The following is a 24,162-nucleotide window of genomic DNA, read 5'->3' on the forward strand; positions in this document are numbered from 1 at the left end:
AACCAGAGTGGAACACGGACTGCCGAGTGAGACTGAGCCGCGGTCACGTGACACGCAAACCCAGAAGTGCACTGCAAGGAAAACACCGGGATTACTCTGTGCTGCAACAAGCTGATGAAGACACGGAAGGACAGCTGTATGAGAACCTACAGGTGAGTCTGTCAGATGAGTGGGTGTCTGGTGGTAGGTTTCTAAGAACCAAAGTTGGTAACAGTCTCCCAAGGCTGATACCGACTGTGAGACTTTAGCTTCAGGGGACACATTTACTAATGCACACCACTGATTGCGGGTCCCATGGTTAGAAAGTTTAGTCCAGAGCCCCTAATAACACTCCAGTGACCCACTCCAGACACCCAACCCCAGGAGGAACACCCCGGGCAACATTAAGCCAGGAGACCCACACCACTTTAGAAGTTCACGGACTATCTTTTTATTTCAGACAAGCGGGACGCCGCTATCTCAATCTACCATGATTATATATCTTTTAAACAGACTAAGATTACAGAAGTACAGCTATGCCAGATGACCTAGATCACCCACTGGACATGGATTGGTGGTCTGCTGTGGCAGCATCATTGTTTGTATGAACAGCCTCTGCACATGCCAAACAGGTCAGGGAGGAATACCTGACCTATTTTAATGGAGTGAGGGCAGTGCCATGGCAGGAAGACTGTATAAAATATTCTGTAGTGGCCAAAATATTAAAAAAAAATGTATGGACTATTGAACATTTTGCATGATATGTTTGCACTGTCTCTCCACTTACCATATCAATGCTGATTATACTACCACAATGTTGGAATGTGGCACTCATCTGCCCCCGCTCCAGGTGACCATGGACGCTATGACCTTCTTGTCCTTCAGAAACACAGTTCTCAAATGTTGGATCTTTTTTCGCAGCTACTCGTTAGCAGCACTGTGGTGCGTTTTGATGTATTCTGCCAAGTTCTGGAGGGCGCTGTTCATATTTTTGTTGGAATAGTCCTTTTGGATTTCTCTTTCTAAAGACACTTTTTCCCGGTACAATTCAATAAAGCTGTTTCTCTGTTCTTCTCCATGGCCATGTCTGCAAAAATATTTGAAAATAAAGACTATACTTGACGATTGAAGTGACTAAAGCTGGATTCACACTGACAGATATATTAGCCGATCAGCAATATGTCAGTGAACGACGTCGTTCAGACCTATCACGTCGGCTCTGCTACACAACCTATGGCAGGGACAGATGATGGACGTTTAGTGTGTATAAACGACCATCTGCAGATCACTCTATCTGTAGATATGTGTTGAGTGTGTACCCTGCTTAAGAGAGAGGTTGGTGGGTGTTTCCCATTAATGGGGATGAACAATAACAAGAATTTTGAGACTACTACTCATTGGCTGGCCACCCCATGTAGGAGGTGGCCATATTGGACATACGATGCGGCCCCCACTCAACGTGAGCCTTTTAAAAATATAGGTTTTTATGTTTTTTGAATAGAACTTTTAATTTAAATTTCTATGTTTGTTCTTAATTCTATTGTTTTTAATGTTACATGTGTAGTTAATATTTTTTTGTTTTTAAATGGTGTGTTGAACTCTACATATCCAAAAAGTTTACACTTGTCCTTTTTTTAAAAAAAAAACCATTAAAAATAATTTACACATGTGTTAAAATAGTGTATATTAGCCTAAGTGTTCATAAGAACATGTGTGTCAATGAGTGAGTGGTGTAATCATTAAAGCATATGTCACTTGAAACCTAGGCAACATTACACAGGGGAGTATAGGGGTGCATAGAAAGCGTGCACATCACTGGCTTACATAGGTGCACTGCAGCAGTACACATGGGAGTATAGGGGTGCAATATACGTATGCACATCACTAGGTAACACAGGTGGTCAGCAGCAGTACACATCAAACATTTGCGCTGAATGCAAGTTTATCATATATACCAGGAGGATGTAGTTAATATACCTACACCCGGCATGCTGGCTGATGAAATCACGGTGCCGGAATGCCACTTCCTGGCCAGAAGACCGGCGCCGGGAATACTGACAGTAGGTGACATGTAGACGCCGGTATCCCGACTGCCGGGATGCCGAGCGGAAGTATAGCGGGGCTGGTTAAGACTTAGCTGTGTTGTGGGGGGGAGGGGGGGGGGGTTAGGTTCAGCCATCACGGGTGGGGGGTTAGGTTTAGGCACCAAGGGGGAAGGGTTAGAATGGGATGAGGGGAGGGTTAGTGTTAGCATGCAGGAACAGTGGGTTAAGGGTAGAAGGGTGTAGGGTTACTTACCCCTCCCTTGTAGGGATCCTGAGCATCGGAATGCCACTGTCGGTATGTTGACAGCAGCCATCCCGACTGCCTGGATTTCAAACCCATTCCATACCAGGGAGGTTGACTTTGTAAGCTGAATATGCTTTTTCCTGAAATGAAATGCCAATAAATTAGCCAACTGCAAAATGGAAAAATATATGGGCACCACCGAGTAACATTGGGATCAGCAGCAATACACATGGTACAATATAGGTGCAATATAAATATACACATCACTACATAGGTGGTCAGCAGCAGTATGCATGGTAAAATATGGGTGTAATATATGCATTAGGCATGAGCGGCTCTGGTTCTCTGAGAACCGGACCCACCCGAACTTCGGAGATATGGGGCGATCCAAGGCGCCCCTTGGATTTCTCCTCCTGCCCCGGATCCCTAATCGAGGCAAAACTTCGTGATCCTCTTGTCGGATCGCGAGGTTTTGCCTCGAGCGCCCATTTTTAAAAAATCCTTTGCCTTCAGTGGGCAAAGCGCTTATTGGCTGACAGCCAATCAGCATTATGGTGCCCACTTGCATGTAGCACGGACCCGGGAGATACGTGTTGCACGCATCTGTGTGATTGACACAGAGCACGGATGGGTCAGGGAGACCATCTGTGCTGCTGTGTATTTCAGTTACACAGATGCACGCACGGACCAGGAGATCCGTGCTACTTGCATCTGTGTCATTGACACAGAGCACTGACTGGTCCGTGAGACCCGTCTGTGCTGCATCTGTAAAAAAAAAAAAATGGCGTACCAGCCCCGGGCTTTAGTGACCCAGTTCTAAGTGTGCTTAAATTCAGGGGACAAACGACGTAGGGGTCCCCCGTACTTAAGCACAGCCAGCACCGGGCTAGTCAGAACCAGCCCTGGTTGCAAAAATCCGGGGGATAAATGACGTAGGGATCCCCCATATTCTGCGGAGTCAGCACTGGGCTCTGATCCGGTCCTGGTTCTGGAAATCCAGGGAAAAATGAGTAGGGTTCCCCTGTATCTTCCAGAACCAGCACTGAACTTTATCTAGCGGGGGGGCTGATGCCACAGCCAGGGGAGCCCTTAAACCGGGCCACCCAGTCAGGCCCGCTGAGAGCCGCGGCGGGCCCCGGTAATAGGGGGCGTAGCCTAATCGCGGGAGGCGTGGCCACGCCCCCTTCCCGGAAAAAAAACAAAGATATGCGGCGCTGTGCGCTGGGGAGGGGGGCGCTCTGTGCCCCCTCAGCCCTGCTCAAAGCCAGGGGGGCGCGATCAGTGTGATCGCTCCCCCCTCAGCAGCCACGAGCAGTCTCCACTGCAGCTCAGCACACACTGTGTGCTGGGCTGCATTTGAGGGAGGGGGAGCGGCGCTGGACCCGGGCCCCCGCCGGGCCCCTCAGGAAGCCCGGCCGCCCCCCCTCTCGGCGCCCCTGCCCCCAGTTGCAGCATCAGCCCTGACCACTAGTCAGCCCAGGCCGGGGATCTCCCAATAAAGGGGTCCCTCCCTCCAGGGCACCCCAGGCCCAGGCTGATAGCCCAGCACTCTCCCCGCCGCCCCTGGTGGTGGTGGGTTGATAGTGTGGTGTAAATAAAGAATAGCAAACATTGTCTTTGCAAGTAGAACTGCAGGTCCCAGCAAGCCTGCCCCGCATGCTGGTACTTGGAGAATCACAAGTACCAGCATGCAGGGCATTAAGGGCCCACTGGTACCTGTAGGTCACCTGTAAAGAAATGTTTAAATAAACACAGGACACACACACCGTACACAGTATAAGTTTATTAAACCTAAATGCACTCACATGTACACACACATACACATACTCACCTATGTATCCCTGTAGCATCGGTCCACTTGTCCGATAAAGTATCCCTAGGGGACCTGTGAAAAAAAAAAAAAAACCTCATACTCACCGTCTTCTATACGAGGTTCTGTCCTCTTCGGTCCGAAGTAGTCATCCCCGGACTTGGCAAAAAAATAAAAAATAAATCAGCGCGGACCAACGAACTGAAGTACTGTTCTATAGAATGGTACTCCCGAATGAGAGCTTATCGGCGGGATTTCACCATGGAAACCCCGCCGCTAAGCATTCATTGGCTGAGAGAGGTCATCCCCTGTCTCTCAGCCAATGAACGGCTCCCTCCATTGTAGTCAATGGTGGGAACCGCAGGGTAAACTTTAACCCTGCGGCAGCACAGACTAGTCCCACAGACCCGTCAGTGCTCTGTGGCAATGACACAGATGCAGGTATCACGGATCTCCAGGTCCATGCGTGCATCTGTGTCATTGAAATTCACAGCAGCACAGATGGGTCTCACTGACCCGTCCGTGCTCTGTGTCCTTCACACAGATGCATGTAGCACGGATCTCCCAGGTCTGTGCTACATGTGAATGGGCACCGTAACTCTGCTTGGCTTCCTGTCTGCCACTGCAGTGCCACTCCTAGATGGGCCATGTGTTTGTGCCGCCCACTTGTGTCGCTTAGCATAGTCATCCAGCTACCTCTGTGCAACCTATTGGCCTAAATACAATATTGTGAGGTATTCAGAATAGACTGGAAATGAGTGAAAATGAGTGTTGTTGAGGTTAATCTTAGCGTAGGAAAAAAAATAAAACAAATTTTATGTGATTTTAGCTGTTTTTATGCTTTAAAAAAAAAAAAAAAAATACAGATCCAAAACCAAAACACAAAACCCGGAAGGATGGTTTTGGCAAAACCAATCCAGATCCAAAACACGAAGAAAGGACCAAAACACGAAAAGTGGCCGATGCACAACCCTAATATGCATGCACATTACTACATAGGTGGTCAGCAGCAGAATACATAGGAGAATAGAGGTGCATGCATAGACATCACATACCTGAGAGGTTGACTTTGTAAGCTGAATATGCTTCCTGAAGCGAAATGCCAATAGACCAGCCTATAGCCAACTGCAAAATGGAAAAGAATGTAAGTATGGACATCACTGGGTAACATTGGGGTCGGTAGCAGAACACATGGTAGAATAGGGGTGCAGACATGGACATCACTACATAGGTGGTCAGCAGCAGTACACATGGTAGAATAGGGGTGCAATATACACATACACATCACTACATACAGTAGGTGGTCAGCAGCTGTACATATGGTAGAATAGGGGTGCAGGCATGTACATCACTACATAAGTGGTCAGCAGCAGTACACATGGTAGAATAGGAGTGCAATATACCCATGCCCATCACTACATAGGTGGTCAGCAGCTGTACACATGGTAGAATAGGGGTGCAATATACCATTGGACATCACTACATAGGTGGTCAGCAGCAGTACACATGGTAGAATAGGGGTGCAATATACCCATGGACATCACTACATAGGTGGTCAGCAGCCGTACACATGGTAGAATAGGGGTGCAGGCATGGACTTCACTACATATATGGTCAGCAGCAATACACATGGTAGAATAGGGGTGCAGACATGGACATCACTACATAGGTGGTCAGCAGCAGTACACATGGTAGAATAGGGGTGCAATATACCCATGGACATCACTACATAGGTGGTCAGCAGCCGTACACATGGTAGAATAGGGGTGCAGGCATGGACATCACTACATATATGGTCAGCAGCAATACACATGGTAGAATAGGGGTGCAGACATGGACATCACTACATAGGTGGTCAGCAGCAGTACACATGGTAGAATAGGGGTGCAATATACACATACACATCACTACATAGGTGGTCAGCAGCCGTACACATGGTAGAATAGGGGTGCAGGCATGGACATCACTACATATATGGTCAGCAGCAATACACATGGTAGAATAGGGGTGCAGACATGGACATCACTACATAGGTGGTCAGCAGCAGTACACATGGTAGAATAGGGGTGCAATATACACATACACATCACTACATAGGTGGTCAGCAGCAATATACATGGTAGAATAGGGGTGCAGGCATGGACATTCCATACCAGAGATGTGCTAATTGGATCTGGACTGCAAAAATCAAAATGCTGCTGCTTCAGATCACTCCAATGACGATCCTGGCACATAATGGAGAAAGGGGAATTTCCAGGGAGTGCCTCAGGTGACCTCTACAGCTCCCTGGTCGAAATGTCATACCGTTCGTCGTTCAGTAGAGCATACACACGGCGTGATTTTAACTAAATCGTTAACGAGACTGTCAAATTGAGCTGCATGTAGGGGCGACCTGAAGATGTGATGGATGACTCGGCGGGAGCGTGCCTAGTGCGTATACATTTGACGATTTGTCGTTCTCATCCGTCAGAATCTGGCAATTAGTTCAAAATATTGTCTAATATGTACTCAGCTTAAGTGAGTGGTATAAGGGGATAATGCTCCATTCTGACTTCACATTCCTAATGCATTGCTTTGTCTTCATCTGGTCAAACCAGTCTTTAAAAGTTAAACATGATTCTAAGAATTTTACACACACTCATTGTATGTGGGTGAAGTTAATGTCATTTATTACTCCAATACATTTAGCTTAGCTGTTTTTCTACAATTTAGATGGCACTGCTGGCATGTTATGATGGGTAATGCTGATATGATTTGCAGATGCATTTTAGGTCATTATATGATGGTCTGAAAACACATGAATGAATGATTTGGGTAAGATTAGGGGCCTTATTTATCAACGAGTTTTATCATTCACAACAAGAGATAAAACTCATTGCTTATGATAAATGGTGCTCCAGCCAATCTGCTCCCATCTGTTCTTTTTCAAACAGATGACATTTGGGAGCTGATAGGCTGGAGCACCGTTATCATAAGCAATGAGTTTTATCGCTACTCCTAGGTCTGGTAGCCATTTTAGAGTTGAATTCAGAGCACTGGGAACTAGATACATTGTTTTTTTTTATTTTTATAATTGACAAGTCACAGTGGCTTTAAGTAAAAAAAAAAAATTGATAAAAAGGTCTTAGTCTCACGTAATTAGTTAACCTATGCGCATCGCGCATGTTTAAAGTATCTGCCGCTTTCAGAGCAAATTAAATTTTACTTCTTAAGATGCATTGATGGTACGAAAAACTGCATTACTATATCGTGCTAACGGAGGAACCCTGTGAAAAACTGTTTTATGATGTTTTTGTTCAAAACCCAATGAAAAAAAACAGCAATACTAATGATTTCAAACCTGTCACAAAACAGATGTAAAATATCTGCATCTATCTTGCAATCAGAAGTATCAAGGCTATCATTTTACTGTAACATAGATAATTCTCTCAAGGGGAAAATACTTTTTTATTAATAGGGGGAAAAATATTGTTTAATTGAATGAAATAATCATATTAAAGGGACAAAATAGTTAATTGGTGGTGAAAAATGGTTTTTATGATGGGAAACTTATTATTTTTATGATGTGGGCCAAAAAATTATAAATGTTTCCCCATCGCACACATATTTTTAAACCGTAATTAAGTGATTTAATGTTGCACCTTTATTATAATAAATAGTTTTTCTCTCAATAAGCTTAAGCAATAATTCTGACACTCCTATACTAATAAAATAGTATTTCCCCCTATAAGAGAATTCTCAATGTTACCTGCCTCCTTCTTGTGGTGTCAGTACTTCCTGCGGCCAGTATACAGATGGTCGCTGGGTCACCTGTACACACAGCTAGATGTACCGATATCTGGAGGATATATCTGCATCAGCTGTGCTACAGACCTGTTATGTCTGTGAATTATGTTGTTAGAGACCTATCTGGTGTACACACCCATCGATGCACTAGTCGAACTATATATCGCAAGTGTGTACCCAGCTTTAGAATATTGTGACCAGATAGTAGCTCCTCGCCTATCAAAACATGAAATATATATATATATATATTTCATCAGTCCTGATGAAAAGTTAAATAGATAAATTGAAACGACTCAATTGCCTGTTCCCTGGGTTTTTTTTTTTTGCAATGAAATCCTCAGAGTGCCGTCGCTTGTTTGTGAAGCTGTGATTCATTGGATGGTCCCTTGATAGGCTAAATGTCGAGTGAGATAGATATATATCTATCTAATAAAATATATTTTTATTTGCAGGTTAGCAGCGGCTCTTAAACCTGCTGCTTAGTAAATCACCAAAAAATAAGTGCGCTGTAAGTTGCTGTATATATAATTTTTAAGAAATGTAAAATGTAATTATAATACAGTATCTAATAAGTCCATGCATAATACATACAATAAAAAAACTGCTTATTTGAAACATCACCAAGAAACACTATGGTATATATACAAATACACTACTAGGATATTTTTAGAAACTGTGGCCACAGGTTGAGCGTATTATAGTGATCTTCACGTGTAGAAAAGCAATATTTCAGCTTTAGGTGATATGTCAATAGAGTTCCCACTGGGAGAAGCAGCCTTTAGTTTTTGTATTAGTCACCCAATAAGGTTAATTAGATATAGCAGAAATAAAGATAAGCAACAGTTCTCAAGGAAGGTGGTTAGTAATAACAGCAGTCATCCAGTGACAACACTAGTCATGTATGAGAGCCAAATGATTAGTGTTCGTAAGCAAGCAAGTCAGCTGTAGAGTGAGCTTAATAGCACAGTTCTCCTTCCAGATGTTAAACTTTAATGTAATAAGCAGTATATGTTACACACACCTCCTGGATATGGAATATCCAGGAAGATTTCCTGGAATTGGAATACTCCTATAGAAGATGGGTATATGTGTGTATGTATATATATATATATATATATATATATATATATATATATATATACCTATAGCAGATGGGTATATATTTCAACTCGTATGTTGATTCAATCTGTTGATGAGCTTACTGTAGGACTGGGAGATAGTCGCTCGGCGGGCCACAGCCACCCGATGGCAGTGTGCTGTGCGTTGCTGGCTGTGTCCTCTCTCCTGTGTTGTTGCTCTCAGAGAGCCGGCTTCCGGAGGTGTATGGCTCCGAGGCGGGCGCCCGGTCTCCGTTGTGTCTGGCACCTGTATAGCTTATCTTCCAAAAGGGTCTGGTCTTGGAAATCCAATCACCGTCTGCCGACACCCCAGCTCTAAATGTTCGGCACCCGCGGCATGCTTCACTGGGTAGTCGCGTCAGTGTGTGCTAGGCTGCAAGCTCCCACTAATTAAATTTGTGGTTTCTATACTTGTAAAGATAAAAACATTGATGGTCATTTGGTGTTCTGTTCTTGGGTGTGGTTTGGGTTAGGTCTAGACTAGAGAGCTCTAATGGACCTGTGATGTCACACCCACGTGACCCGGCATCAAAGGGGGAGGGGCGGGGATGCTAACGGGAGACCAAAAGTGTCCCCTCCTGGGCTCGCCACGCTTCGGGCACGGTGGCTCGCTACGCTCGCCACAAATATTTATTCTCACTCTATGCCCATGTGGATGGTAACACAGGAGCGGTCCAGCCCTCCTGCAGCGGTCACGTGGTTGATACGTCACAGAGGTCCTTTCTCCACATAGGATCTAGCATCAACCGTGTGGTTTGTGCTTGGTCAATCTGCTGGGTATAATTCTACCAGTAAACCACAGCAAAACCGCCAGAACCTCAAACCTGCCACATTTTTTCCCCTTGCTTCTCTGCCAAATACTGGGTGGATTTAATGTCCGAATCCCAAATTATGGATTGCGATCACTCCTTTTTTTTTTTTTACGAAAATATTTTCCAACTTTTATATTACACAGGGAAAACCTCGTATATAATAAGGAAAAAAAATTCAGCCCCATATATTTACCCCATTATAGGAAGGTGCTCCAACAAAACTCCTACATGGGCTTAAGAGACATTCTACATCACTTTGTTTACATGTAGATATTTCTGATTCCTGATTTTCAGACTGACTTTTTTTTTTCTTTCTTTTTAAACATTTACAGTAAACATTTGAAGAGAAGCTTGGGGGAGTAAATAGGGTTGTTTTATACATAAATCTTCCTTCACCAACCAGTTGTCATACTCAGCTTGCCTAGGCAGCTTCTCTAAAGAAAACCTCACACACTGTTTAACCCTGCCGCTAGTTCGTCATAACAGTAAGTTAAAAATAGCTTTATCATTGCTGAGGGGAAAGCCTAGGGAAAATTTTCATATTTTATGTAGTGTACATTGACTAGATTTAAAGTTGTCTTATATAAAAGCTTTATTTTTTTTGTCGTCTTTGACTATGTTCAAGCAGCACTAACCTGGCGCATGCCTTTATAAATACCAGACTCTTCAGGTAATGACCAGTCTGTATCATGATAGTACTTCAAAGGAGCATCTCTTGTGCTTCACTAGTTTTTAGTCTATTTACATTTAGAACCCTGTGATTTTCCAAATTACGGATATGGTTTCTGAGTCAAATATGTTTTTTTTTAAAAACTATTCCATTAACAGTGTAAAAAGTACAAATATGTAATAAATATTGGAATACACTAGATACATTTATAAAATATGCAGCCTAAATATCTGATGTATTCTGTGTCGTAATTGTGTAAGCAAAAACAAGATTTAGCCATATTTTAAGGATATCATAAGATTAGAGAGGGGTTGGAGCTGAGGAAGATGGGGGAAGGTGGCTGTTTCCATTAGGGTCTATGAAACATCTGCCTTTCAGTATGCTTCGTCTGGAAGTACAATGAATTATATTCACTTCTAGTAAATTTCTCTAATGTTCAGCGTTTAATATCAGGAAATGTGGCCGCAGATTCTTAGGATTAACAATACAGGTAACCATTTTTCACATATATTCAATATCTTGTATCTCACTCGTCATTATTAAAAACTAGCTGGGATACCCGGCGATGCCCAGTTTGAAGACTGGACCCTGAAGTACACCTGCAGCCTATATTTGTTTACATTGTCCTTGCCTATAACCCTATTCCATTGATCTTGAAAAGGACCCCACTGTTAGCTAAGGGGTGCGGCAGCTATGATGTCTGAGCTATCTCTCTGGCCCGCCGCTCCCCTTTGCACCCAGGACCGCACACAAGTTGTGCCGGTCCAGTCAGGACCGCCGAGGGGGGGCCCAGGTGTCAGTGGTGGTGAATTGGTGCAGGCCCCCCAGCTGATTAAAGCTTGCACACTTGCAGGCAGACGTGGAGAGACAGCGTCGCCAGTCGCGAGGCAATCAGAGCCTGTGGACCGGCAGCCAATCGGCAATGGCGGCTCCTGATTGGCTGCTAGTCCACAAGCTTAGACAAATTCAAATTGTGCCGGTGCTGTCTGTCCATGTCTGCTGCTGCCTGCCGGTGTGCCAGCTGTAATTAGATGGCGGCCCACCAAATCCACACATGCTGGCTGCTGAAGGCACACGGGGATGTGAGAGGCTGCAGGAGGGACACGGGGAGGTGAGTTGCTGGGAGGGCATAATGTGTTGGGGGCATTACTGTGTGACATAATGTTATAAGGGGCTGTACTACTATGTGGCATAATTTGTAAAGGGCATTACTGTGTAGTGTAAGAGGATTTAATGTGTGGTATATACTGTGTTGTGTAAGGGGCTTTACTGTGTGGCACAATGTATAAGGAGCACTAGTAGTGTGGCTTAACATCAATGGGCTCTGTGTGGGGACAAACAGAAAGACAGACACACGCTTTCTCGCTTATTCTATAGATGGAGAGCGTTAAATTAATAAGACCCATATTAAGAGGGATGTAATACAGGGTATATTTGCAATTAGGAAATGTTTCAATTAAATAAATTTGCTTTATTGCTTTGTCCTAAAAGGCATTTTATCTGCCAGAGTATGCCCAGCATAAGCAAAGTGAATTGAGAATGTCAGAATATTATATTTGTGTATTGGTCCATTCACTTATATTATTTTTTTTTAAATGTTAGCGTCATATGGCATTTATTTGATTTGTAGAACTTGTGTTAAATGCTTGGAAATAACGTAGAACAAGGCTTTAATTTCTGGTGTCCATAGTTATCTATTTTTTGTAAATCCCTTTTAAGCAATAAGAAATTAAAAAGGTACATCAGTCATCAAGGAGAGATAAAAAGTGAATCTACACTTACAAAAACTGTTGCACACAAGGTATAACAAGTTTGTATCAGATCTCCAGTGCTCAGATTGTGGTACACTTCGTTTGTAGGAGTACCATTTGTAAAACGTGTGATACCTCAAAAAATTTAAGGAACCTCCCAAACACAGGCATCAAGTACTTTTTCTTTTTGCCCCTCTGCAAAAGTAATTTGCAATAATGATGTAATCTGCTTATACCACATTTATTTATAGTTCTCTACATGCATTGCTTAGGGAGAGTTGTCTACTTAAAATAAACTGACCATTGCTTCTTCGGCGTTGATTTATCTTTACACATATGCTTCTACAAGGGTTCTTAAGGCACCACTTGTGTAGTGTATTGGACCTCTCACTCTATTACACATTACATGAAACCATTCCCAGTATCCTAAAGGAATAACAGATGACCTTATTTGACAGTAACCTTTTGTAAGGTTATTTCTTACTCAAGGCATTTGGCCTTTCGGACATTTTATTTTTGGTTATTTAAATATTATTTGATTCTCTTTGAAGAAAGCTAAAATAGGATCATTTATGTCCCCTCTACAGCCAGTCATGATTGCCGCTACTTGTTTCAAAATGCAAATATTCTGTGTATAACAGTTGTCTGTTCAAAGTAATATGTTTTACTGAACTACAATCTCCTGGGGTGAGCTTAATAGTACTGTGTGTTCTATGTGCTTGCTGATAAGCCAGTGGTGGGATAACGAGGGTGGAACCCCCATACTTATTTTCCCCTAGTAGTATGTAGGGCAAGCTCTCTGTTTATGAAATGGTACAATTACAAATTAAATTATTTTAAGATGACTAAAGTCTTATGAAATTACTTGCTTATTTTAAGGAAATAGAATTGTAGACCATGGTTTTGTTATGGTAGGGGTCCCAACATTTAAATATACAATTTGGGTATTGCTTTGTATCTACAGTATGGCTTCAGTGATGTTCACAAGACTTCAACTTCACATCATAAATCTAGTTGTAATAGTCAATAGAGCTCAAAGCCAGGAACTGTGACATTCATTTCTGTGGCAAAGCACCATGGACTTAACACACCTTCACTGTAAACATAAAGATGACATTCCTATACTTTTTTTTACTCATTTGTTGTCTGAAACTACAAATGTATCTAGCTCTGGATATAAGATGTTAACATACATAATATCTGTAAATGGTAATATACCTGTTTTGTTTCCTGTCTTTGTTCGGCAAGCCCATCTGTTTACTTTGCTTGCAATTTTCAGCCCAGCAAATAAGTCATGTACATTTCATAATTTTCTTAACAAGTTTCACTTTAAAAAAAAAAAAAAAAATCTGCCAGGTGCCTTCTCTTACTTCCCTACAAAGTAACTGCACTGTGATGTTGTAGTGATAGTGTATAACACAGACCTTGTATCTCCTGCTTGGTTGCCAGTGAATATAGGATGCCTGTGACTTGTTGCTGATATTAGGAAATGTTAAAGCTGCCCTTCTACTGTAAAATGTTACTAATGCAGAGAGGCAGGCTAATTTATATACCTGTTATCTAATAATAAATAGAGCACCATACGTATAGCTTCACCCCTTTTAGCACAGGTCATCTCTTAAGAACATTACACCTCCTGCCATATCAAACCCCATCTCTATCTCAGTTTTATGATTCAGTTCATTCCTGGATCTTCCCCCTCAAGCTCATTCTCTATGAACCTTCTTACACTTCAAACTTTTGATGGGTACCCACTAGGTCGTCCTGCTGACCTATCTGATAATTGTATACACTTAACAATTGTCTGCCCGATGTGTCAGGCAGGACGTTACAACTGGTCGGGCATTTCAATTTGCCCGCCCAGTTGAGCTGTCACTCACTGCCAGGTCCCTGCAGCATGTGTACGGGTGATCAAAGGGTCACCCTTACACACCAGCAGATGTATCTGCAGATATTTCAACCATCAGCTATGCTGCACAGCCGATGCGATATGTCTGTGAACATTGTTCAGACATATCGGTGGTACACACCCGACGTCGCACTAGCGATATAACGGCTTATATATCGTCAGGTGTGTACTCTGCTTTATTCATTCTCCTTAGCCAACCTCCATTGCCAACACAGTTTCCTCCTCCCATCCATTTTGTCTGCATAGTCCCCCTGCTAACATGCGCTATCATGTGTCCCCCACCATCATCATGTAATCCTAATAAATAGCCCCATCATAGTCATCATTTAGTTATAATAACTCTGATCATCTAATAATTACACCCCCAATCATCAAATTATTATAATAATTAACCTCCTTATTGCAGACGGGTTGGGTTTGGGATACCGACAGTCGGGATGCCGCTGGTTAGAATACCGACAGCGGCATCCCAACAATCAGAATGCGACACCCTTAGGTAAATAAGGTAAGACTAATCCTTACCCCTAACTCTCACTCCCCGGTGCCTAAACCATCCCCTTAGTGCCTAACCCTAACCTCCCCGCTCATTGGTGCATAAGCCTACCCTCCTCCTAACCCCAGATACTAACCTTCGTGATTCTGGTGCCGGGATCCCGACGTGTCAGCATTTCGTCACCAGTATTTCGATCATCTGCATCTCGCATGCCGGGATGCTGACTACATCCCCTTGCAGACCCGTAATCCTTTCCCGCCTGTCATTAGACCTACGCCGGGTACCCAGCATACCGATCGAAGGTAAGCCGGCCGCGGACAGGGTTAGGTTAGGGGCTTCCAGGGGGGGACTTAGGGTTAGGCACCCCCCCCCCCCGGGAGGGTTAGGTTTAGGCACTCGGGAGGGAGGTTAGGGTTAGGCACCCCTAAGGAAGGGTTAGGGGAAAAAAATAGGGTTAGCTATACTTACCTTATTAGCGATCGGGAGCTTCACCTCTGCCGGGCCTCTGCTGTCGGGATTTGAACCGCCGGCCACGCGGCCGGCGGTAATATTTACTACACCCATTACAACTGTGTTCAAAAGTCTATAAAGCTATGTAGAGGGTGAGGAAATTAAGTTAAAGTCCTTAGGGGGCTAGCAATTGTGTAGACCTGGTGTAAAATGAGTGAAAGAAAATTGTGAAACTAATATCAAAAGTAAATATGGCAGTTGTGTTCATTGTAAGGTGATTTTATGTATTACCTAGGGTTTTGAAACTTAGGCTTATCAGGAAAATGCATTGTTACAGTACATTTCATTTTTTGTCACATTTATAGTAAATGGAACTCACTTCTCAGTTCGAGAGGCCTACACTGATGAACCCTTGAAAACATACTCAAGACGTACCTGTTTACGCAAGCATTTCATTAATGCCCCTTTAGTTCCTTAAAAATACAATGCTTAGCTGTACTTCTGTTGACTTTATTTTGTATCTTGTGTTTTTAAATGCAACTGTAAAGCACTTTAAGGGGAATTCAATTGAACGTGATATTGAATAGCGCCAGGAGCAATTCATTTGGCTGCGCTGTTAACCCTGACTAGAGGATTTCTGCTTGCAGCCTCCGCTTGTGCAAGCAGATATGAGACTAAACTATTGCCGCGATGCTGGTTTCCGGGTCAGCGCATGCTCTAACAGTATTGCGTCCAGCACTTAGGTCGTAGAATGCAGCTACCACGACTAAACACCCGGCTTTGGGCGCCGTAAAAGGCATCATCTGACTTAAGTGCAGGACGCGATGGGGACAATTGAATAGTTCGGGGAACTCTGCTATTAAACATCGCGTTCAATTTGTTTTTGTTTTAAATTATGAATGTTTCTTGCTCCTTTTTAAAGCCCGTTTACAAACAGACGACCCAGGAAATACACTGGTCTATGAACACGTGAATTTTCCGGGTCTCAAGCTGGGTACACATTAAACTATTTTCTCGTTCTGATCCGTCGGGATCGGACAAATCATTGAAAATATCGTTAAGTGTGTATCCAGCTTCAGTCCTCAACCCTGGTACAGAGCAGGGCCGTGGACCTGGGACTCTATCCCGGGTCGGCTCCTTTCATACATAGTCTAGACCTGAGTTGGCGCGCATGCACTGGCAAAAAACAGGTATTTAGGCTGTCTGTGGAAGAGATATTAGTGTGTTTTTCACGTACTTTTGGCTAGTAGAAGACAAAATCTTTTTGAACCTAATGAAGGTAAAGATAAAAAATGTTCATATTTAAATCTTAAAAGCAATTAGTGTTCATTATAGCACTCTGCACCTGTCACGACCTGTGCAGTTCCTTTTTCCTGCCTGGGGTATCGCTCTCTGCTCTGGTGCTTCTAGCACACTCTGGTCTGCATCTGTTTGTTGCAACAGCTGAGTGTGCTAGAAGCAAAAGAGCAGAGAGAGACACCCCAGACAGGAAAGAGGAACTGTGACTGTGCTAATTCTAGCACCGTATATCTTATTGTCTACCCCGCTGGTTCATGCCCCTTTTATGGCTGTCTGCTTCCTGCACTGCCTCGAAGTCCACCCTTGTAATTCTGATTTTTTTATTTTTATTTCTATTTTACTAATCATTACTCTTTAAATCATTGAATGCCACAGTTGATTATCTATAAAACATGACCCAATTGTAAAGCACAATAGAATATGCTGGCGCTCTAAGTAATTGTTAATAAATGTTGATAAATAACCTGGGATTTATTTTTGTTTTTTCTAATATAGTGACGGATGTAGAACTGAAGAGGCTGAAAGATGCATTCAAACGAACATGTGGTGGTCCTTCTTATTACATGAGCCAGCAGTGTTTCATCAGGGAAGTGTTAGGTGATGGTGTTCCTCCAAAGGTTGCAGAGGTAAGAAATTGTTTTCCAATGGTAGCCATTCACATTATAGCACATATTGCTAATAAAATCACTCATTTAATATATCATTATTTTAAAAATTACAGCTCCGTATGAGTGATATGAACATTGTTGTGAATATTTTGTCCTTCTATTTTGTCCCATAGAATTTAATAATGATTTCGCAACTGCATGGTCACAACGAATATTAGATTTATGAAATACTTTTGTTTTTCACTTGCATACAAACTTATGTTTTTATGATATGTAAAGATAGACGGTTGGGAGCCGGGGGCCGCTGAGGACCACTCATGGTAAAAAAAAAATCCATTATCTTTCACATTTACTTGTGTATAAAGTATAAATAAAGAGAAAAATGTTGATGTTGGCTTAACATACAGTGACAAATACTTAGGTGTTGGTGACAACTATATAAACATATATACTAATCGGGTAATTTTCAAAGCCCTAGACTGGGTTTTACTCGACCCAGAGGCTCTCCACCTATGTGAAAACACCCAACAAAATAATCATTGTGGCACCCACATGATGTGACATGCACTCCAGCAACACTCGCATAACGTTCTACATAGAACACAATGTGTTGTGACTAGAGAATCCAATCCAGGGATCCTGGCCAGTTTCAGGTGCCCAAATTCCCTGGGAATGTTTACACCAAATCTCTTATATTAACAGGATTCTCGTAGCTTGTCCCACAGTGACTGCCTACAGTCTCAGTGATCACATTCGCGAGCGGCACAGTACTGGATGCAGCGGGTGCTTGTGGTACTCGCGCTGTCCTGCTACCACTGTCACTCATTGAAAGGGGTGGGGACGAACTTCAGCTGGCAGGAAAGGAGTGAATTTTGATCTTAGCTGTATATAAAGCACGCCACTACTGCAGTTGGCTAGATACAGAGAGAGACGGTCACTGGAGTCTCGCAGTAGACAGTAGTAGAAGGGATAGGAGGCAGACTGAGGGGAGAGTGAGAGTGTGGAGGCTCTGGGGACAGCTGTATTTGTATTCTTTGCTGTTACAGGCTTGCAGCAGCAGCAGCACCTTTTAACAGGACTCATCAGGACAGGAGTCAGGAATGGAGTTGTAAAAATAAAAATCCCACAGAGATTTCCAGAGAGACTGAGGCAGCCCTTGCATTGCCCTACCCTTGTTTTAAACAAAGAAAAAACAGCTTGCCACAAAATAATTAAATTAAATTTATGGTGCACTGTCGGAGTTGAGCGATTATCCGTAAACTGTGATTGCATATAAGAGGGACGCATGCGTCAAGTTACATTACTGTAGTCGCTCGTAGTGACTTTTCTTTTTTGCAATGTAATTGACAGGGAGCGTTTGGGGGGAGGTAATAGGGAGTGGCAGCGAAGAACACAGGCGTTTCTCAACTGTTTCAGGGACCTTTCACATCCTGCATCTGCGATCCCGTACGCAATAAATGTGGCTCCAGTGTCTCAATTCCCGCGGCCATTCTGTGGGACCATAGGCTTACTCAGGACTGCGATAATCGAATGATGTGGTTTCTTTGTATGCAGATGCTTGGTTTTGCAAAGCCGCAGGTGGGCGTCTCAATACATCTCCCGGTGGCTGCGATATTTGCATATTTTTGCATATCATCTGCATACACATTTGCAGCAGTTTATGAAATTATACATCTCATTATATTTGTATCAGATCGCAAGAATGTGTTAAATTTCTTTTCCACAGGGGACACTGGAGTCAAGACTGGGGTATAGACTGGATGCAGAGTGAAGCCGGCACTTAAAGAATTTAGAAAGTGTGACTGGCTCCCCCCCACCTCTATGCTCCTCACCTCTACAGTTTTTAGAAAAGTGCCTCGAGGGAGCTGGTCCCTGGGCAGTCTCTCAGAAAATATATATAATATTTTTTTACTTTTAATGTTTTTTTCTTACTTTCTCATTCTTCACAGGCAGACAGTTTGCCCCTGTCTGCCAGCAACGCTGGAGCCGCCGGAGGGACCCGTCGCCGCTTCTTAAGGCGTGCGCCAGGTCCCTGTCCATGACTCATCCCACAGCCAGTTTTCACAAATGCCGGTCAGTGCTTCCAGCCTTTCCCGCTAACAGGGGAAGTGCCGGTATTCAATATAGGAGCTGTCTCCATAGCCAGACAGCTCAGTGTAGAGTGCCACATTATGGGGTGAGCAGGGGACCCGTCGCAGCTTCGCGCGGCTGGGTTCGAATCCCCCACGGTCTACCATGCATCGGCGGCAATGGCGGAGTAAGTACTTACAGCCTTCCCCCGCAGCAGGGGAAGCGTTGGTTTTCAACAAGCCGTGGTTGTAGGAGCTGCCTCCGTACCCAGATAGCTCAGTGTAGGCGGACATTTCCTGAGGGGGCAGAGCTTCTCCCTGACTCGGAGAGGAGAGAGCGCGTTACTACTCCTGCGTTCTGTCACTTGCCGCCATTACAGGATCACAGCTACACAGACGCTCTGATCGTTCAGCACAGCAGCAGCTCCCTGTGACCGTTCCACAAATGATACAGCAGCACTATTCCTGCCTTGTCTACACAGAGGACAGTGAGGTATTGGGGATACTGTTTGGAAGGGAGCCTTATTGAGGATTGTCTGACACTCCTCCCCATCTATTGCTGTCATTTTCTCTCTCTCTCTCTAATATATATATATCTATCTTCCCTCTCTCCTTCTCTGTGTGTCTGAGTGTAAGTGGAATATTGCTATCTGTCACTGTACAAGTATGACAGGCAGTGGTTGTGCCTCTAAGGTTTCTCAGAAGTTGTACGCCTGTAAAAAGTGTAATTCTAAATTCATCCAGGCTCATTCAGAAGGTGCACTTTTATGTTCGTCATGTGACTCTGGGGACCCTACTCCCAGGGGGTCTACCCAGGTCCAGGAACCCTCCACTCCACTCCTTGGTCCACCCAAGCTGGGGTCATGGCGCAGTGTTCTCCCCAGGCTGTTTTTTGCGGGTGCACCACCCGGCAAGAAACAGCCTACCACCCGGCACTTTGGGAGCCTGCAAGTGGGGACAGTATCTGGAGTTGTATAAAAAGGACCAGATCCTACAGACTTTGCAGCTTTTTCATAATCGGACGACTGGGCCTCTAATAAGAAGAGTATAATTAATATATAAAATGTTAATTCAAGTTTAAATCATTATAAGGTCAGGGTTTAAAATTTTTATTATTGCTATTATTAAGGCACCCACCCGGCTACTTTTTGATGCCACCCGTCTGGAAACATTTTCTGGGGAGAACACTGTAGGTGGATCTCTCTGCAGAACTAGCAGAGTCCCGCAAAGAAAGGGAGGCTTCTTGAGAATTTGCTGAGCCGGCCTGCGCTCAGACCTTATCGCGTTCTTTGGAAAGTTTAGTTCACAGGTCCAGGTGGCTCCACCACAACCTCTGGCCAGGAAGAGAGCCGTTCCAGCGATTCTGCAGTCTGAGTCAGAGGACAACTGAGTGTCTCTAGTAGAGGAGGGAGATCTTCAGGATTCAGAGCAAGAGATGCTTCCAGAGGAGGATCCTCAGGAGTTGAAGGGTCCTCAGGGGCTAGATGCTCTCAATCTAGCGGTACGCCAGGTACTTAAGGTTTCGGATGAGGACTCCCTGGCTATGACCTCCCTTTTTGCTAAACAATGTTCTGCTATCACACTTCCTATCTCACGGGAACTCGATCAGTTTGCGTTGGCGTGGAAACATCCAGACAAGAAGCTCCAGATTTCTAAATAACTTCTTTCATCCTATTTCCTACAGGCAATAGGACTCAATGGGAATCTCCTCCACCAGTGGACTCCTCTGTATCCCGTCTCTCCAGGAAAACTACCCTCTCAGTTCCAGGAGTTATTTCCTTAAAGGAGCCTACTGACCGTAAGTTGGAAACAACATTAAAATCCATATATACCATAGCTGGGATTCTCCTTCGCCCGGCCCTTGTAGGATCCTAGGTCAATAAGGCTATTGAACAATGGACTTAAGTGTTAGCAAGAAGTTTTACGTTTGGGGACGCCGAGATCAGAGCTCCTTACTTTAGGGGAGCACATTAGAGAATCAGCAATCTATCTTGGTGAGGCTTCCAGGGATGTCTGTTTAATGGGCTCCGGGATTTCAGCTTCAGCAAACGCTGCTCGCAGGGCTCTATGGCACCGCTCCTGGCAAGCTGATGCTGAGTCAGAGAAGGCGGTGGAGGCATTGCCTTTCACCGGGGATATACTTTTTGGCCCTGAGTTGGATAAGTGGATCGCTCAGGCCACTGGAGGCAAGTCCACTTTTCTACCTTCCTCTTCCTTGCCAGCTCCGTTACCATGAAGATCTTTTTTAGGAACTTCCTTTCGGGTCCCCACGAAGTTTCGAGGTCGTGCAAGAGGTTCCTCTGCGGCTTCAAGAAGAACAAGAGGCAGAGGAAGTGCAGCTGCCCCCCTCGCCGTCAAGATAAACCTGCCGACAAGCCTGTGGCATGACGGGCTACCAGCACATTTAGGGGCTCCCATGGTGGGAGCTCTTCTTTCTCTGTTCAAGAAAGTGTGGCTTCAAACTTGTTCAGACGCCTAGGTCCGAAATCTAGTTTTACAGGGTTGCCTTTATAGATTTTGCGAGCCATCCTTCTCCTCGTTTCTTAATGACCGGGCTTCCTGCCCCGGAAATGAGGAGGCGGGTGTTACAGCAGGCTATCACAAAGCTCCTAGATTCAGAGGTAGTGGTTCCAGTTCCCAGACACCAGCGGAATCACGGCTTCTATTGTAATCTTTTCGTGGTCCCGAAGCCGGACGGCTCGGTTTGGCCTATTCTGAATCTGAAGTCATAAAAATCTTCACTTGATGATCTTCAAATTCAAGATGGAATCACTGCGCTCTGTGACAGCAAGCCTGGAACCAGGGGAATATCTGGTGTCTTTGGATATCAAAGACGCTTACTTACACATTCCCATCTGGGAGCCACATCAAATGTTTCTCAGATTTGCCATTCAGGACACACACTATCAATTTTGGGCTCTTCTGTTAGGACTATTCTCGGCCCCCAGGGTATTCACGAAGGTTATGGCCATGAAGTGGTGGCTCTTCTTTGTCTTCAAGGGGTAACTATAATCCCGTATCTGGGCGATATTCTGCTCAAGGGTCCATCACCAGCAATGGTTCTGGATCATCATTACCAGCCCTGGTAATGATGATCCAGAACCATTGCTCCCCAGCCTCTGAGACTGGCATCTGTCGTCAGAATAACCCATTCCCACAAGCTGAAACGCCTCCCAGCCAGGAGATGGTTGGACTGTAGCCACCAAAGAAGGCCTCCTCCCGATAAATGTTCTTGAACTCAGGACAGTTTAAAATGCCATGCGCAACTCCTTTCCTCTTCTGCGCAGGCTGGCCATTCGAGTTCAGTCAGACAACGCAATCGCGCAATCTTACATAAATCGACAGTGAGGAACTCGAAACCGGGGAGCCATGAGGGAAGTCTCTCTACCATTCTCCATTGGCTCTGTCAGGTGTATTCATTCCAATTGTCGACAACTGGGAATTGGATTACCTAAATCGCCCGGATCTTCATCCAGCGGAATGTGCTCTTCATCTTCAGGTTTTCCAAGAGCTGATTCAGCGATGGGGCAGGCCCTAGATCGATCTCATGGTATCCAGACACAACCATCAGTTCCCTCATTATTGCTCCCAAACCCGGGACCCGGAGGCGCTGGCAGTGGACGCGCTGACATCCCCGTGGCTGTTCCAGTTTGTTTATCTGTTCCCACCTTTTCCCCTTCTTCCTGGAGTGCTCAAGTGCATCAAACGGGAGAAGGTCAGGGTCATTCTGATAGCTCTGAACTAGCCTTGCAGGGCCTGGTTCTCAGACCGTCAAATGCTTCTCGCGGCAGATCCTTGGCCGCTGCCTCTTCGTCTGCACCTCCTTCAGCAGGGCTGCATTTGATGGCGTGACTGTTGAAACCACGCTCTTGAAATGGAAGGGTATTCCACGAGCATTAATTCCTACCATGCTCCGGGCTAGGAAGCCAATGACCTCGGCCTGTTGTTATCGGATTTGGAAGGCCTACGTGGCATGGTGTTAAAGAACGGGGTTTCATACCTCATCTTTTCGTTTTGGCCGTCTCTTGGGGTTCCTTCAATCAGGTCTGGATGCGGGCCTTCGCCTGGGATCTTTAAAGGATCAGGTTCCGGCTTTTTGCAGGGCATTCAGCCGCCTTTTGTTCCTCCTACGGCCCCCTAAGATCTTAATTTAGTTCTTTACTTCCTTCAGTCTTCCGTATTTGAACCATTGGAGACTGCTGATTTGAAATATCTTTTTTGGAAGACTTCTTTTGCTGGCTTTGGCGTCAGCTAGGAAAATCTCGAAGCTTGGAGGTCTTTCATACCACACTCCCTATCTGATTTTTCATACGGATTGGGCAGTGCTGTGTACTCGCCCTGCCTTTTTGCATAAAGTGTTTTCTTCTTTTCATATCAACCAACCTATTGTGGTTCCGGTGTTGGAGGAGGACCTTCCTTCCTCACATTCCTTGGATGTGGTTCACGCCCTAAGGATATACGTGGACCGGACTGCTCAATTGCACAATTATGATTCCTTGTTTGTTCTGTACGAAGCGGCCAAACGAGGATGGCCTGCTGCTAAATAGGTCCTGGCATGTTGGATACGGCTGACTATCAGTCAGGCTTATTTAGCGGCATCCCGGTCTCCACCTGCCTCCATCTCAATGCATCCTACGCGCTCTATCAGGGCATCTTGGGTGGCTGCCCGAGGGTTTTCTGTTTCTCAGCTTTGCCGAGCAGCCACTTGGTCGGGGACTCACACATTTGTTCGGTTCTACAGGATTGACACTTTTGTGGCTTCTGACGCTCAGTTTGGCCGTTCAGTTCTGCAGGTGTCGCAGCGCTTTCCCTCCCGTGGGGGTAGCTTTGGGACGTCCCCACAGTCTTGACTCCCGTGTCCCCTGTGGATGACTGCAAAAACAGGATTTTGGTACTCACCGTTAAATCTGATTCCACAGGGGACACTATATGCTCTCTCTGCACTGCTTCTCTGTTATTGTGGTGTGACTTGTGTTCTTACAGATTGTTCCTCTTATGTGTTTCCTCCTCTAGAGGTTCTTCCTCTGTCTCCTCTCTCCTCGGTTCTATAACTGGACTACCAAGTCCAAAGAAGGAACAACTTATTTGTCACGAACACATATGTCACGAACACATATTT

The 24,162-nt window shown here is 44.6% G+C and overlaps 1 protein-coding gene across 1 annotated transcript in view; it reads left to right on the forward strand.

The window, feature by feature from the left end:
• The window catches only part of USP32 (ubiquitin specific peptidase 32), a 220,236-nt gene that overhangs the window by 67,648 nt on the left and 128,426 nt on the right, over positions 1-24,162 (forward strand). The window contains exon 2 of the mRNA XM_088446361.1: positions 16,862-16,992. Coding sequence (XP_088302487.1) covers positions 16,862-16,992 — 131 coding nt within the window. The remainder of the gene's footprint in view (positions 1-16,861; positions 16,993-24,162) is intronic.

Source organism: Taudactylus pleione, unplaced genomic scaffold (genome assembly GCF_031769625.1).
Source record: "Taudactylus pleione unplaced genomic scaffold, aTauple2 ptg000397bl, whole genome shotgun sequence".
NCBI classification, from domain to species: domain Eukaryota; kingdom Metazoa; phylum Chordata; class Amphibia; order Anura; family Myobatrachidae; genus Taudactylus; species Taudactylus pleione.